General features: G+C 42.3%; 1 protein-coding gene across 1 annotated transcript in view; it reads right to left on the bottom strand.

Annotated features, from left to right (window-relative positions):
• Positions 1-18,325, bottom strand: part of TBC1D1 (TBC1 domain family member 1) — a 205,435-nt gene that overhangs the window by 173,775 nt on the left and 13,335 nt on the right. Inside the window, exon 2 of the mRNA XM_006759336.2 lies at positions 17,279-17,785. Within this exon, the coding sequence (XP_006759399.2) occupies positions 17,279-17,695 (417 nt within the window). The 5' untranslated portion in view covers positions 17,696-17,785. The remainder of the gene's footprint in view (positions 1-17,278; positions 17,786-18,325) is intronic.

Raw genomic sequence — 18,325 nt, 5'->3', positions numbered from 1 at the left:
TAATAGAACATTTTAATAGAAATTAATATTTGTTCTTGAACATTAACTTACCAGACACTGAATAACTGCACAAATTAATAAGCGTAACGCAAATAAACCTACTTTTCTTATTCTCCTGTTGCACACACCAAACAAGTCAGTCCAAGACTAATGATGTGGCAATAGGCTGCTAAAATATTCGCTGCTAGTATTAGTGGAGAGAAATAGTGCACCCGCATATAAGGTGCATAAAGGAAATGAATGCAACACAATTATAGTAAGCAGTCATTAGCGAACATTGTACTCTGTTATTAATAATTATGTATAACAGGATACTGTAAAAATTAAGTCACAAAATTTTTATTAAAACGTTTCTTACATACCGTTATATTGGCTGGGCCACAAAAACATTTGTGTGGGCCACATGCGTCCCGCGGGCCACGAGTTTGACATGCTTGTTGTAGACCATGGCTGCTCTTCCCAGAGGAAGAAAGGGGTACCTTTTTCTAATTTGGACGCAAGTGCTGTATGACTTTGGCAGCCCTGGAAAGCAGTGCTAAACCTGACCTACAGAGATGGGGGGAAGAGAGTACCTTTTGGAGGTACAAAGGGAGAGAATCGATGTCCTGGAATAGACTCTCCTCCCCCCCACCTTCCCCCACCACCACGTGTCACTTACATCACCTCTGCCTCTGGCAGTAGAGTTGAGATTATAGTGTTTACTGCTAAACTTCACCATCTTCCCTAGAGAGGTCTCCTGTATGTTTCCTCACATGGTACCTTGCTTCCAAAGCACGGACATTCCTTCCAAGTAATTTAAAGTTAATGCAGACAGATTTTTGGAGCATTTCCTTCTAATGATGATGGATAATCAGAGGAGCCATCGCAGGGCACCATCTGGCAAATTCTGTAGGATAAATGTCCTCCAGATAGAAAGACATAAATCTGCAGTAATTGAATTGAGCAATTTAAACATATTAGATGGGGAGACTTTTAGGGCCAATTTCTCCCTTTTGTTTTACAGACTAGATTGACACCAAACTACTTTGATCTTTTCTAATAGAGGATAATATTGTGGTTTGTTCATTTATTTTAAACTTTCATAAAAAATAATTATCTCCAAGTGGATAATTAAAGGATATTTCTGTCTTCTTTACTATTTGTTTCTATATATTTCCAAACTGTCTGCAATTATTATGTCATTTTTAAAATCAGAAGAAATATATACATTTTTAAATAGTGTTTCTTTTTCCCTCCACCAATGGATAAGATTGGATTCATGCAAGAAAGCCGCCACACATACAAGCTCTGAAAGAGGCTGACAGAGCTGGTCACTGGCTGGACACGAATAAAGCCTCACGGTGCAAACAGGGGACACAAGACACCACGTGTGAAAGACAGACCAGGCGCCACACAGCCCACCAAACAGCAGTGAAATTTGACATAAGACACTACGTCTCTTTGAGCCTCGGTTTCTTCAGTATCAAAAGGGGAATTACAGTACAATGCACCTAAGACTCTGTGTCTGAGCCGCTATTCTAAACAACTGTCAATTAGTTATAATACCAAAGGGTGGGTGGATGAGCATACTAAGTACAGTGACATATGAGAAAGCATTTTGTAAATTACAGAAACATGCAAATGAGCTGCAGTTATTGTTTTTAAGGTCAAAAAGTAGTGGAGGTAGAAAACGGAAAATGGATGAGCTTGAAAAGAAAAAGAGGAGAAAACTAAGTCAGGCATCATGAAGACGTTATCTGCCTATATATGCATATATAATGGGGGCGGTTAGAAGTCACAATGGCATCTCTATGCTTTGCTGTTCATTCACTCCTCACTGACATCCGGCATCCACCCCCAGCTACTCCCCGGAAACAAAGGTCCCCATGTGAGTACCACCCACAGGGCCAAATGTCGGGAGCACTTGTCAGCTAGATTTTTACAAACGTCATTACTGCTCCTGACACTGCTATCTTTGTCCTCATTCTTGAAACTGTGTAGTGCCTTGGATGCCGAGACACTGCTGTCCTGTGGGTCTCCTTCTATCTTCATATTCCTTTGAACTCCCCTGCCCCTGCCCAGCTCCTAAAATGCTCACGTTCCTTTCTCCATAGATACTGTCAACCACTCTCGTAGTTCTGACCACCAAGTACATGCTCCGTCTACATACCTCCAGCCTTGACTGATCTGAGCTGAAGCTCAGGGAACATCCCCCAAACAACTCCACTACCCCAAATGGAAGTCATCCGCTCCTATGGAAGTCATCCACTCCTCTCCCTCAAGTCTGCCCCTTAATCCTCTTGGTTCCCAACTCAGGCAACCAGTAAGGCCAGAAACCAACTCATTTATTCTCCCTCCTCTTTTCTACCATTCTCCATGTCCCTACTTCACAGTTTTCATAGTTCTGTGCCTTTCCTCTTCACCTGATTCTCATTTCTCCTTAAAAATTCAATTCACAGCCTGGCTGGCATGGCTCAGTGATTGAGCTTTGACCTATGAACCAGGAGGACACGGTTCGATTCCTGGTCAGGAGACATGCCCGGGGTTGTGGGCTCGATCCCCAGTGTGGGGCGTGCAGGAGGCAGCAGAGCTATGATTCTCTCTCATCAATGATCTCTCTCTCTCTCTCTTTCTCTCTCTCTCTTTCTCTCGCTCTCTCCCTTCTGCTCTGAAATCAATGAAAATATATATAATAAAATGGGCTGAACCTTTTAAAAATCAGTTAACACATTCCCCTCAAAGATGGCTTTCTGGAACCCCTGGGTGGGGTAGAGCTCAATTTGTGCCCTGGGCATGACTGTACATCCTTGTTGAAGCTTCTGTCTGTAACTGTGCTCCAAACTCCCACCCAACCCTCGGGGTCCCTGGACTCTAAGCTTCTCAGGCTGTTTGTTGGGTTTTGTATCCCTTATGCCCTGCACTGTGCCTGGCACAGAGTAGATGTTCAGTTAACGTTCATTGAACTAAACCAATTTTCACTAGTAATAGTGAAGCTACATAAAAACATGCTGCTTATGTAAAAAAATTTAACTTTTAAGAGTCAAGATAGATAATGTAATCACTGAGCACTGACAAAGTCAAAAGAAGGGGAAGTTCAAACATCTAAACTATAAAACTTTGTCAGGGTGATCACTTCATAGGTTCATAAATATCTGATCACTAATATAGTATTGTATGCCAATTATAATTGAAAATACGTTTTTTAATCTTAAAAAAAAACAACTATGAAAGAGATGACACAGCAGATTCTGAATTTACATTATTTATCTTTAAAATATGCACTTGCATTTATATATATATATATTTTTTTTTAATTGATTTCAGAGAGGAAGGGAGAGGGAGAGAGAGATAGAAACATCAGTGATAAGAGAGAATCACTGATTGGCTGCCTCCTGTACACCCCATATTGGGGATCAAGTCCGCAACCCAGGCATGTGCCCTGACCAAAAATCGAGCCCTGACTTTGTGGTTCATAGGTCAACGCTCAACCACTAAGCCACGCTGGCCGAGCTGCACTTGCATTTTTCAATGTGATCACCTTATGAGTCTTAAATATAAGCAGTTGTTCCTTTCCCAGTAGTTAACTGCATAGAAACTGTATGATCAAATTAAAATCTATCATCTTTAAATTTTTCGGGTTATTTCTTCTTTGAACCCTTCATTTCCAAGATGCATGTTTCCAATTTTTACAAAAGGGGAGGGATAAGTCTTCGAGCCTCCAGATAAGAGTCATCTTCTTGCACGTCTTTTCTCCCTGTTGTTGACATTTTCTTGTAAGAAATAAAATATCATCTAAGGAAAAGTTATTCAACAATTATGTCGAAGTATGCTAATTACATTGTTTAAATGTTGTATATACCAGAAATGTAATTTAAAAAAAATTAGATAGCAATCGTTGTATATCTTTTTTAAAAAATAGCATAATTTATTTTTAGTTGATAGATAAAAGTGTCCATTTGTACATCCAGTTTTGGATTCTGATCAAATAAAGCTAGAAACACTCTATGGTGACATTGGTTTATTCACTATTTAAAACACGAAAGCCAAGACAGAAAAACCTAAAATCTAATTTAGTGTCATTTTGTTTTGTTCATAAAGCACAAATGCTATCACAGCTTTGCAACGAAAAACCATCTTCCTTTTTCTATTCTTCATTGTAAAAGTCAGTGGCAGTTGCCTCATCTGTTAGGAACAGTCCTGGGAAAATCCATAATATCATGGGAGGAGAAAGGCAAGAACAGATTTTAGAAGGCTGTGTGTCATAAATCAAGCTTTGAGAATGGAAATCACATGGAAATGACATTTATTCACTTGCACGTACGACTTCTCTCCAGTTGTTGTTTTAAGCTGTGAGTTCCATTAAGGCATGTCATCATAATTAAAGTGTAATCTCTGGTTTGAAATTTAACATCATGGAAGTAGCACTGGGCAAATATGGGCTCCAAGCCACACCCGCTGCCAAGGGCATCAGCTTCAAAATAATCGTAGTCTGTGTTTGCGGAGGGCAGCATTGTAGCAGATACAAAGCTATGCAAGATTCTCATTGCAGAGAAAACTATAATAAGGGGGGGGGGAGCAGAATCTAAATGACCATTAAGAGGGGCTGGCTAAATTCTGGTACATCCATATATAGTCCAGATAGCATCTGGGGTCCTTCTGTAATCTGAGAGAAAGAGAAAAAATTTGGATCAAAATTATGAGAAAATAATTTCTCTCTTCTCATGGGAAAAGAGAAGCTCAGCATCCATCCCAAATTCTCCAGGGGTTCTTGGGAGTCACTGCTCCTCCTGTTCCCTTTGCCTCCATGTCCAGCCCCCAGTGAATACTGGCTCTCTTCCCTGTCCTGCCTCCTATGGCTCTTATTACTTGTCCCTTCTCTGTTCACTGTGTGCAGACATCCCACTAGACCCTTTTATTTGTTGTCTACAAATAATATTCACACAACCTCTCAGGTGCAGAACACTGTAACAGCTATTTGGGAATGTGGGGAAGGGGAGGCCACGGTGCAAGGAGGAGCAAGGCAACCTACTCCAACATAATACAATACAGCCGCTAGCTAAAAACACAGTCAGGCCCCCTGTGCTTAGACATTAGTCATTCCCTCATTTGCCATCAAAAATAGGAATTTCCCTTTGGCCTCCACACCCCGTACTGTTGAAGTCTGGCTCTCCCAAAAATATTTTTGGTTGCTGTACTTTATTTAGTTTTGTATTGCTCCTGTGGGTCATTTTTTCCCAGCTTATTGAGATGTAATTGACATATAGCATTGCATAGATTAAGGTGCACAAGGTGTTGATTTGATACACTTATATGTTGTGAAGTGATTGCACCTTGGTGGTAGTTAACACCTCCAACTCACCATATAATTACATTGCTTTTTTGTGGTGAGAACATTTAAGATATACTCCTTACCAACTTTCAAGTACAATAATACAGTATAATTAACCCTAATCACCGTGCTGCATACGAAGTCCCCAGAACTGATTCATCTTATAAGTGAAAGTTTATGCTCTTTGACCAACACTTCATTTCTCTCATGCCTGGCCCCTGGTGACCACCATTCTACTGTTTCTATGATTTTGGCTTTTAAGATTCCATATAAAAGTGATATCATATGATATTTGTCTTTCTGGGTCTGACATCTCACTTAGCATAATACCCTCAGAGTCCATCCACGCTGTCACAAATGGCAGCATTTCCTTCTTTCTCGTGGCTGAATTCCACTGTATGCATATACCACTTCTTCTTTGGCCTCATCTGGTGATGGATACTTGGGTTGTTCCCATGTCTTGGCTATTGTCTTGGCTGCAATGATCATGACGGTGCAGATATCTCTTCAAAATCCTGTTGTCACTTCCTTTGGATATATATATCAGAAGTGGGATTCTGGATCATTTGGTAGCTCTATTCCTACTTTTTTGAGAAAACTCCATACTGTTTTCCATAGTGTTGGCACCAATTTACATTCCTACCAACAGTGGATAGGGGTTAGGGTTAGGGTTATAAATATCTAATCAGTACATCCTCACCAATACTTGTTATATCTTGTCTTTTTGAGAATAGCATTCTAACAGGTATGAAGTGATACCTCAAGTTTGATTTGCATGTCCCTGTGATTAGTGGTATTGAGCATTTCATTTCTTTTTTAGCACCTTTTATTTGTATTTGTTGGCCATCTGTATCCTGTCTTACATTTAAGTCTTTTATCCATTTTGAGTTTATTTTTGCGTATGGTGTAAGTTGGTGATCTAGTTTCATTCTTTTGCATGTATCTGACATGGCAGTTTCTTAAGTAACTGGAGCATTCACACTAGGCCTCCTCCCATTCCTCCAAATTCCCTCTCCCATAGCTTACAGATGTTTGCTAACACCTGCAGTGCAGCATTCAGAACCTATATTTGACATATAAAACATCGAACACCTCTAGAGGGGGCAATCATGCCTTATTTGATTCTGTACCCTGGTGCCCAGCCATGCACATGACACATTGGTAGCATTCCAATGAGGAATTCATGTAAAATCTGCAACATTACAAATACCTACATCACCCAACCACCAGAAATGACGGCTCCCCATGCACCACCAGCACTGAAGTGAACAGGAAAGTGCTCCTGCAGGACCGGCTGCCATGAGTCACACTTAAGGTGCTAAATCACACACAGTAGCACATCAGCGATCACACTCAACTCCACCTCTTTTCTTGGGTATCCTGCCTCAGGCTCCTCCCCCTAGCCCTACCCCCAATCCAGCCTCTTCTGAGGCCTTCTCAGAGCCAGGCCAGCCCCAGCTTGGCTTGCTCTAGTTGTGGGTTCAGACTCAGGCCACAGTTCTTGGGATTGGGTGCCTGAACATCCAAAGGGAGGAAAAGTATTTTTAAAAGAGAAAAACTGGAAACAAGAAATGTATCTGCTTCAATACATCCCAAACCAGTAGCTCTCATGGCTCTTGTCCACTGCATTACACATCTAGAATGAAAAACAGATTGTACTTTTGCACGTGATCTTTTCAGAGGAACTTAGAGCAAAAAAAAAAAAATCTATCATTAACAAACAGAAGACAGCAAAGCAAAGGGAGAAACCTGGAATCACTCAGATGAATGTCCAGATTTTTCCCGGAAATACTTCTTAGGCAGCTAGTCTCGCCCAGGGCTATTGGTAGAAAGAAGGTGCACACTGTATATGAAATTTAAAATGCTCTACTTGGCACATTAGAGAAAGTAAAATGAAACAGGTGAAATTAATCTTAGTGTTATATTTTATTTAGCCCAAGATAGCCAAAAGCTTATCATTGTAACATGTAATCAATATAGAAAACTATTGAGATATTTTACTTATTTTTCTACTAAACCCTTTCAACCCACTGTTTTGACTCTTACAGCCCATCTCAATTCAGACCAGCCACCATTGCAAGTGTCTAGGCCACCAATCGATCCTTTTTAGATACAAATCAACTCTAGGTTCCAGCTACTTATAAAGTCTATCGTAGGAACATATATATATTTAAAAATAAGTATCAAACGCAAAGCATCTGATGAAAAAATGCAAAGCTATTTAACATGCTAGGTATTGAAGAAATAAAGACTTTTAATTTTTTTTCTGATCATCTAATGTTAGGTGGATGCTTCTGAAGCCCTCGGACTCATTTTTCAAAGTCAAAAATAAATTACAGAATCCATCCAGTGCCATGAACCCAAACCGGCCAGTAAATACTTGAGAGTTCATGCAGCGTGGGACGTTCTTTTTATAGATGAAAAAGAACGCCTGCCAACCCTGGTAACGAGCAACCGACTTCTGTCTAGCATGATACACGGTCAAGTGTCGATTAGCAGACACGGATACACTGTCCCATGCAACTGTGCACTGAGTCATAGCTGCCGAATGGGACCCCACGTAAAACATAATAAACCAGAATGGGGTTCAAGATGCCCCATGGGAATTGAACACAGATTTACAAGTCTTCCAAAGCCAGTACAACAAACCTTCCCCAAACCATTGCCTGAGTACCCAATAATAATAATACTAGCAATGTCTGATATTTAGAAATTATGAAGACCAAATACAGAAAGGGCAATAAATAAAAATAAAAATAAAATTATGAAGACCAAATACAGAAACGGCAATAAATAAAAATATCTAAAAAATAATACCATGTTCTTCAGAATCATCATCCTCAAGGACAAAACACCCCGGCTCAGTGTTATAATCTCGATTTCACTTCGGCAAAGAAAGAAAGTAATGAGCCAGCAAATGTAACAGCCGAGTAAGAGGCCCAACTGAAGCCAGACTCTACTGAAAACCCTAAAATAAGTGGAGCATATTTTAAGTCACTAATTTAAAATTCCAAGCAGATGGAGAATTATTAAAGACAAATCAGTAATGGGTAAAATGCAACTGAAACAAAGCTACAACCTACAATTAAATTCCAAGACATTTTTAAGTTAAATCATAAGACTCAGTCAAAGCAACTCTGCCTTTTTATGTAGGGGACTGAAGTATTAATATTAACTCTGTTAATCACAGAAAAATAACCTTAGGCCACCTTTTTGTTTAACACACAACATAACCAAATCCAAAGAGGCCAGTGCAGTTGCTGAGAAACACGACATGACATACTTACAGGGCCTTGTGCAAGAACATACTGGTTCGCCCTAATCAGTTTGGCTCAGTGGATAGAGCATCAGCCTGTGGACTGAAGGGTCCCGGGTTCAATTCCAGTTGAGGGCACATGCGTGGGTTGAGTGCTCTATCCCCAGTGGGGGCCGTGCAGGAGGCAGCCGATCAATGATTCTCTCTCATTGATGTTTCTCTGTCTTTCCCTTCCTCTCTGAAATCAATAAAATATAGTTAAGGGGGGAAAAAAGAATGCACTGGTTCTACACTGGAATATTAGAAGGAAACATTTATGCTCTTAAGTCTACAAATAGTTAAGTAGTCTTAAAATTAGCAGTAAGGAAACCACCAGGCTTAGTCTCAAATCTATGTCACCTTCAAGAAATGTAGTTTAGCTGCCAAAAATCATAGAAAAGGAAGCTTATTCACTCAAAGGACATTGACATTTTCTCAAATACATCTTCCTCACAACACTTACTAAAGTCCTCTTCTTTAAGGAGGTTTCTACTTCCCATGGAGTCACTCCAGCTCCCTTAACCTAACCTCGGCATCCTTTTCCATGCTTTATCCTCCTCTCCTCATCCCTAACATCTTAGCACTTTATGATGGAGATCAATCTAGCTTCTCTCCCAGCAAGAAATCACACTTCCTCTTTGGAAGAGAGGGGGTTAGGCCAGCAAGATTTTAGCAAGTACAATATTCTCTTAGGCAGGATGGAGAAGGGGAGCCCCTGTGCACCTCTGCAAAAATGACATCTAACCCGTCCCAGTTATGAAACACCCGTACTGGATGCCAGGCTGGATGCCAAATCCAGATCATCAGAATCTGAATAAAGTCAGGGGTAGGATTTGAAAAGACACAACCTATGTCAGGTATGAAAAGGAAAGTCATTTAGAAAACAGTGGGCACTTACAGCAAAACTCCTCTCATGTACCCAGCCTCTGACCCACACCACACAGTGTCCCCTCCCCTCACCACACACTCACCCTCATGTCCCCTCCATGGACCATACTCCTAGGAATGACCTAAAGTGGTGGCAAATCCAATATTCTTCTGAGTTCAGGTTTTCATAGACTAGACCAAGCTGAAGAACCGGAGAAGCGAAGAACCTCTAGACCATTTTCTTAGACTCTATGTTATGCTAGGGCTGAGTCTGGGTGGAGCTCTTGGTTTCTTTGTTATGTGATAGGGTAAAGACCTAGCCTGGGTCTCCCATGCAACTGTCTGTTTTTCAGAGTAGATGTTACTGTTTCCTACCATGGACCTAAACTCAAACTACACTTCAACCCAGAACCTTATGCCCTGTGTTCACACGTGTTCTGAGGGATGTTCTTGGGTTTTAGGAGAAAATGTAATCTCTGGGCCAATAAATCTGTGGATTTAATGGACTAATGTACAACTCAAGAGAGAAATAGAAAATACAGTGTTTCTCTAGCACAGTGGTTCTCAGGGTGTGGTCTGCACAATTTAGTGAACCAATATTTTCTAATAACCAATGCATGATGTGTGGGGGCTAAAAAAATTAATATTTTTCCTCCCACCTTCTGAATTTTTTCAGCTGGGCTAAGCAAATTAACAAAGACAGATTAACAAGAGAAAATAAAGTGTCTAATACAATTGTTAATGTTGTAATTAGCTAGTTATTAGGAAAGGAGCAAAAGGGAGGTCAGACATTATAAGTATAGCCATCTGGACAGCTGCAGCAGGAAGCTGAAATAATCACACTCACCAGGGAACCACCAGTCCATTCCCTGCAGGTCATTGAGGAAGGGACTGGATAAAGGGAGATGGACGCATATACAGTAAATTTAGGGTGACACAGGGAATATGCCTGTCTGTCTAACCTAAAGATAACTGGCTAAAGGAGGTGGGGCCACTGCAAGCCCATGAAAATTTGGGAATACATAATCCCCCAGACAAAGGAATTCTCACGCTTTTGGCTCATGTGGCTCTCTTGTTCCTCCGGCTTTGCTCCTGCCTGTGTTCCCTCGACAGGCATATGGCCCTGTGGACTCCACATGCAATGAATGGACTTTAGGACTATAGCTGGGAACACAAACTAACCTAGCCTGATCAGCAATAGATGGGGACACAGAGAGCTCCCCACTGATAACACACATGCACATCGGGAATCCACAGAAGCATGAAAATTCCAAAAACAGTGAGGCATCATTAGGTATATATGACATTTTTGGACAAAGGAGAAAGGGGGCAGTGTATTAGATTCAAGAAGTGAGGATTGTGATTTACAGTTAGTAGCCAAAGAGCAAAACACACATGGCAGGAAAATGCTTGCTTAGCAACTCAGAAACAATGGGGCACAGGGGTATCTAGCTAACAGGCACCTACCAGAAGCCCTCTTGTTTATCATACATAATTCAAATTAGGCAAAAGTGGCATCCTAAGCTCTCCTTCCTGAAATAGGTTTTTCTGCTGAATCTCTTGGGCAGCAAAGTAGTGAGAGTCAACAGTTTTTCCTGAACCTTGTTTCTTAATAAATGGCTTAAAACGAATATCTCCAAAAGGCCATTTCAGGGTAGCAAAACTTTAGTTTCCTTCACATGCTTAAAAGATTCATTGAAGTACAAGATACACTAAGGAGTTTTAATATAACATAAAGCACTTTCGCGGGAGAACCTACTTCCTCCAGTAACACTTAGATATGGTCGCAGAATTCATATGGTAACAAACCTTTAAGAAACTACCACTTGTCGAGTTTTGGTACAAATGCTAAAGAAAAATATCCACAATTTTCTAAAAAGGCTATAAACTACTTCTCCATTTCCCTACTACGTATCTGTGTGAGGCCAAGCTTTCTCATATACTCAGCCAAAACAACCTATCACAAAGAATGTAGCAGCAGCCGAGAATCCAGTAGATAGCTATTGTTCTATACATTGAAGAGTGATGGCCCCCAAAAAGGAAAACTGTGGTGGTCAGTTCGACAGACATGAGCAGAGCAAGTGTGAGCGTAGGTAGCTAGTCAGTTATTAACAAAGAAAGGGAGCAAATGGGATCAAACATGAAGCCTGCTCAACTAGGAGCCTGTAGCATTCAGTCTCCCCAGGGGACAGCTGTGTCCTTTACAAGGAAGAATCAGCTTTCTCATCTCTCTGGGGGACAACAGACAGGGTAGCCAGGATTGGGGGTGGGGAGGTAGGGAGAAAACAACAGGGAAATTCCTTTGCTGGGCACAGGCGCAATAGAAGCCAAGCTGGTGCAGGGGGAGGACCCAACACAAGCCAGAAATGAGCCAGGGAAGAGATTGGCTAGCTCCAAAGAAAGCTTACTCCTCCCCAAACGCAAGATATAAACAAAGCTTAACAAAGGCTCTGGATTTGTTCGTTCCTTAGTTCATTCGCACGGGCTCTCTCTCCACAGCAGCAGTGCAGGCCTGGGTATGGCAGCCACTCAGGCCCAAGCTCCAGCCAAAGCGCAGCACCCCGGATGAAAACAGAGACTACGCTAGACTACCAGAGCTTCAGGTGCCAACGCCTGGTAATGGCACAGCCTGTCTGGGCCCTGCTCCTCCTGGTCTTGGTGAGGACAGGTGTGGGCTTGCCGCCCCAGGGGTTAGTCTTCTCCTACAGTGAGATGGAGCTGAGTCACCTGGTCATGGATGAGACATTGGACATTGCTCATATCCTCCCATGTGTGGGTCACCGAAATGCTCTTCTTTCAACTCCGTGGAAGAATCCTATTTCCACCGGCAACACAAGGATGATAGGCCAGGTACAGGTCACCAGGACAGAAAATCCTGGGTACCTAGCAACTGGGAAAATAAATACCTTGCCCCAGGGTAATCTTTCCTCCCCTAGCCTATCACTGGTCATGCAGTTCAGATCCTCCCTGACCTTTCCTCCTCTGGCATGTTGCTAGTCATGTGGTAGACCCCCTTGGAGGAGAAAAAAGGGGCCAAAGAGTGGACCTTGGACAACCACTTCCTGAAGCATTAACCCCTGGAGATAACATCTAGGCCTCAGTTGTGTTTCAGCTCCAGGCCCAGACAAGCAGCAAAACCAGATTAGCAATGCCATGGCAGACATCAGGACCAGCTACATTGACCAAGGACTCCCTGCCCTGGGACCGACCAATCAGTGGACACCATGAACCTGAAAGGACACACCTCTAAACCAGATGAATATTGGATTAAGATCCTCCCCTGAAACCTCCTCTAAGATCCCCCCCACACCCCCAGCCCCACCACCCCCGCTTAGAAGCCCTAGGACAGAGAACCCTGTGCACTCTTCCTCTTTGGAGTACGCCAGAGCCTTTCCTGCCCCTCCCGTTGCCCCCAAACGTGTTACCTTTACCCTTCTCTTTCCTAAGCTCCAAGGGTCCCTTCTTTGCTTCTGTAACTTGTTTCCTAAGCCCATTTCTTTTATGACCCACTTCTCTACCTCTGTGACTTTCTAAATAAACTGTCTCTTATGGTTTGAGTCTTGACTCTGAATTCTTTCTTAACCAGATACCAAGGTGCTGAACCAAAATCGTGTCTGACTCCACCAGCCTAACACCTGGTGCCATTATCACTGCCAACAAAACAATGCCTCCCATCACTAAATTGTTTTGGAAAATACGGTTTTGTTTTTGTTTTGTTTTTCACAAAAGTAGTATTCATGCTAGCATGTAAAAAGTTTATTTTTAAATAATTTTAATAGTCAGATAATTAAATAAATTCTTAACTACATATAATAGTTAAAATAAAAATTTAATTAAATAATTAAGTAAATTTTAAATGAATTAATACCTGTATAATTTCTCAGTTCTAATGTCTAAAATGGTATTATTAATAGATGTAACCCACATAAACTAATGCTTTTTGGGATCCTCAATAATTTCTAAGAGTAGAAAGAGGTCCTCAGATGAAAAAGTCTGAGATGCTGCCCCAATGCATTTTGATCATGGAAGCCTTTCTCTGGAGAACACCTTGAGTACGTCCTATGGAACATACAGTAGGAAACACAATCTCATGCTGTGCTTATGAAAGTATTCATGTGCCTCTTCTCCCTAGACATTCCTCAGTAAATTAATTTATAGTCTAATCCATGAGTTTCCTCTCAAACCATAGTTTTGTGCTCATGACCCTGGCAGTTGATGCACATATCTCCTCTGGCAAACACAGTTGATGCTGACCTCACCCATTTAAAAGAGGTATTAACCTAGAGAACTATTTCACTGAGCAAATGTTACAAATAGTCCAGAGAAATGATGACACAGGTGAACATGCTTCTACACCAGATAATCCTCTGTTACGAGATACCGTGTCAGGGATAGCCCAAGATCATAAGAAATATGGCACCAGTTAGAATCATGGCCAGTTTGGTGTAGCATTCCGTTTCCAACAACAGAAGCACTGATTGAAATGTTATAAATTACCCTTTTATAAAATGAGCAGGATGACAGCAATTTATTACTGCAAGTACTGACAATGTGTATTTGCAAAACTTTGTGTATGAGCCAAAAATAACTTAAAGAACTAATTCATATTTCTACCATGCTTTTTAGAATATGTAGAGTAAGGTCAGTTCTCTGCTTTTTGGCGAGACTGGAAGCCTCAATTACAAAATTGAGTTATGAATCTCTTCTTCCTGTCAGGTGTCTGAGTGACTGGCCAGAAGCCTATTCTTAGATGGCTCTAAAATATCTTGGGAAAAAGTCAAAAGTGTAAAGTGCTGAACAACTATTCTGTGCAAAAAAACTCTCCCCAAGGAAACTCAGTCTTTACATAGAGCTGGCCTGGAGCACAGGCTGTTCAATCCTCTAATCTTCATTCTGGAATTTGCCCAAATAGCAGAAACCATTAAGTTTATTTATGCAGCTTTGTAAGTGTCTAGTTTATAAAACCTTGCTTAATTTTTTAAAGATGACCTGGATCTCACCCTGAAAGCGGAAGACACTCATCTTGATCTCTTTTTTCTGTGACCGGGGACTTGAAATTAAATTAGCCTCTAATTGGCTTCCAATAAAACTCTCTTTGATGAAAACTGTTTTAGAGCCACACATGCTTAGTAAGTTTCAGGTCCTGTTCTACTCATTTAATCCTTGCGGCAACTCTATGAGCTAGAGACTATAATTATCCCCGGTTTACAGATGAGGAAATGGGCTCAGTGCCTGAGGCCACGCAGTTTATAGGTGGCAGACAGGACTAAAGAGCGGAGTGATGAAATAAAATGGAGTCACTCCAGTTAAGCTGCTACTCTTGTTTTAAGTAGCCTGGAAACTAAAACTTTTGAACTTTTCAGTCCTGTGTCAATGCCTGAATATACAAACCTCCAGACGCCCCTCTGATCGCCCCCTGGAGGTCTAAGGAAAGCATACCAACATCGGTATCTAGACCACCAGTCCTCTAAAGACTTAGCATCACAGACCAAGGCAGAGGCGATGCATGCGGGACTGATTCTTCTCAAGAACATACTTTTTACCATAAGAGCCCTCACTTTTCTTTCTTCTGCAGAACACTGTAGGTATTGCCTAGTCGTGTTTCTGGTTTGCAAGCCCTAAGACCTTGAATAAATCTTCATCATTTATTTCTAGCCAAAGCCTCCTGATTCATTGACTCTTGGTGGACAACTGGAATCCAGAAACCTCCGAACCAGGATGCCACCCTACTAATTTGAGACGCATGGATGGTAACATGAAATGATTTACAATAAGAAGAGATCCGCTTTCATGGGGAAAATAGTGGGCTTAAACTCCAGATTAGACTTTATTTCAGAAAGACTTCCTTACACTCCAATGTGTTAGGCGCCATTCCCTGTCTTCCCCATCACTCCACAGCCACATGGCATTTACGTGCCTTCCTTCTAGCCTGCACTAATATCCTCTCCCATGGCACCTGGAGCAGCGAACACTGAATGAATGAGTAAAAGAACCAAGGAATGATCAAATAAAAGTGAATTTCTACAAATCTACTTACTCTCCAAAAACATTAATTTCCCAGAGTTCTGTGTGTCCTGGAGAATAAGCAAAACATCCAATGGGGTGCAGGGAGAACCCCTGAGCAGTGCTGTTTCTATTCACTGACATTTACCATGTGGATTGACTGGCACCCTCACTGTTGCCTATGGCAGACAGCACACAGGGTCCTCGCACGGCTTTCCTCGGTTCACCGGGGCCCTCACCTGTTTGCTTTCCAGAGTCTGTACCAAGTTGTAGCTGACCTGGGCCACCTGAGAAAGTGGCTGTAGGGATTATATTTTCATTTTTTTCTGAAATAACCCCCACAGGATGGGCTTGAAACGAATCTCACGCAGAATGGCAAAACATGCCAACAACCATGGAAGTACAGATGAACAGGAAAATAGTAGAACTGGGACTGTTCTTACCATTTCTCATATAACATTTTTCTCAGGCACACCATGAGATATAACTACAGCAAGCTAATCAGATCTGACATGAAGTTAGCCAAAAAACAAAAATCAAAGCAAAACAACGACAACAAAACACCCACTCTGAAAGTATCAAAACTTAAGATTCATATCCACTATCCTTGTGATCCTTGCCTAAGTGCACATCATGCCTTGGGAAACTGGCTAATAATGTTCTCACACAGTTTATAAGTAAACTAGAGGCCCAATGCACAAAGATTAGTGCAAGAATGGGCCTTCCTTCCCCTGGCTGCCGGCATTGCCTTTGCTCTGGCCGGAGCTGCCTTTCTGCCTTCCCACATTGCCCAGAGGCCCAGAGCGTCCCGCCCCGCCCTGCCTAGCCACTTGGCATCTGTGTATGCAAATTAACCCACCATTTTTGTTGTGTTAATTTGCATACTCACTTCTGATTGGCTGGTGAGCTTCACAAAAGTACAGTCAATTTGCATCTTTCTCTTTTATTAGTGTAGACTAAAGGCCCAGTGCATGAAATTTGTGCACGGGGAGGGGGGTCCTTCAGCCTGGCCTGCAACGATGCAAGTGTTCCTCCCCCCGCCCTGGCCACTCCGTGCCCGCTGCCCAGAGGGCCTCTGCGGCCAGAGTGGAACGCTTGCCTCGTCGCCATGGCAACAAAGCAAGCATTTCGCCAGGCCGCTCATGCTGCCCACTCTCAGCAGACCCCCCCCCCCAGGGACTGGGGGACTCTGACGGGGCTGAGAGGACTGGGCGCCACCATCTTGTGGCTATGGGCACCGCCATCTTTGTGACAGAGTGATGATTAATTTGCATATTACCCTTTTATTAGATAGGATATATTTTTATTCACAGCATAAAAATGGGGAGCTCACTGATCTAGAACTTTGTTACTCAAATCCAATCTGCAGAGCAGCCCGCTCATCATCACTTGGCCACAGGCAAGAAATGCAGAGTCTCAGGTGCTGCCACGGACCTACTGAACCAGCATTTGCCCTTTACCAGGATCCCAGGCAATTCACGGGGCACATTTTTGTTTGAGTAGCGCGGCTTTAGAACACATTTCTTCAATGATCTCAATCCCAAAAGTTCAGCTCTTATTGATAAGTTTCAGCAGATTTCTCTTTTGCATTTTTTACCTCATAAACATATCATTTCTAACATCTGATATAAAGTGCTCTTCAATACTATAAACTATCCCCATACACCAATACTCCAGTGAAATAATACGCATATAACTGCAGCATCACCTGGAATGCAGGTATACATAAAATAAACGTCTAGACTCCCATACAATAGAAGCCATCCTGCCACACCTTAAGCGTTCTGATCCCCGCCTCCACTTACTTTTGTTTGATCATCAGCTTTGAACACGTAGCAGATACTCCGCCTACTGGCCGCATCGTCCTTAATCAGACAGGCGAAGTAGCTCGGGTCGTGACTGTTGTGGATCAGTTTGTGAGCGTGCTGAGGCTTGCACTCGAAGATGCTGGAACAGATCAGCGGATCCCACTGCTGAGTCTTCTCTGGCTCCGGTTCACATCGCAGTCCAGAGGGCGAGACGCAAAGCCGGACTTGCTTGGTACCGGGTTCCTTTTTGGAGGACTGTCCACTGAGCCAGCGCACCTCTGCCACAACCCAGGGCAGCATGGGCATGGTGGTCAGGGAATGCACAGGCAAGGAACCCACCAGCTGGAGGCTGAAGGCCACCCAGGCCTCGTTAGGGAACGGATGCTTCCTCGCAGTGAATGTGATTGGTTCCATCTTGGGAAAGGTCTGGAAACTCAGCAACACCTTCCCACGCTCCTCGATGGTAGACCCAGCAACCTATTTGACCTCTCCTGGTGCAGAAGCCTGGGGGAGACACAGAGGCATTCGAATTTAATGAAGTCACAGCAAAAGCTCCTTTCAAAGGGTTATTATTTCAGAAGAACTTAAAAGTCTGAAACCCAACATGGGCTGGTGAACACACGAAACAATATACAGTTGATGTATTATATAGAATTGTACACCTCAAACCTACATAATTTTATTAACCAGTGTCACCCAATAAATTCAGTTTTAAAAGCCTGAACCCCAAACATAGGAAGAAATGGATATTCGTTCAAATACACTGCTCTGCGGAGAAAGAGCATTCTTGAAATTGCATTTCATATAAAATCTGAATATGCCATAAATGTCACACTGACGGCGGGTTACAAAGATCCCACCGGGAAACTCCTATTAAAGTTAAGCTTCACAGAGCCCACAAAGGCAGGCACTATGAAAAACAACATAACGCTCCCGGGACAGCCTGAAACCCTGTCATGTTATTTAACATATGCTTCAAGGAGTTTTTTTAAGATAATCATATTCAGTACTGGTACTCACCCCACCCCTCACAAAAGAAAAAAA

The sequence above is a fragment of the Myotis davidii genome, unplaced genomic scaffold (genome assembly GCF_000327345.1).
Source record: "Myotis davidii unplaced genomic scaffold, ASM32734v1 scaffold235, whole genome shotgun sequence".
Taxonomy (NCBI): domain Eukaryota; kingdom Metazoa; phylum Chordata; class Mammalia; order Chiroptera; family Vespertilionidae; genus Myotis; species Myotis davidii.
The sequence above is the reverse complement of the archived record's forward strand: the minus strand, read 5'-3'. Positions and strand labels throughout refer to the sequence as shown.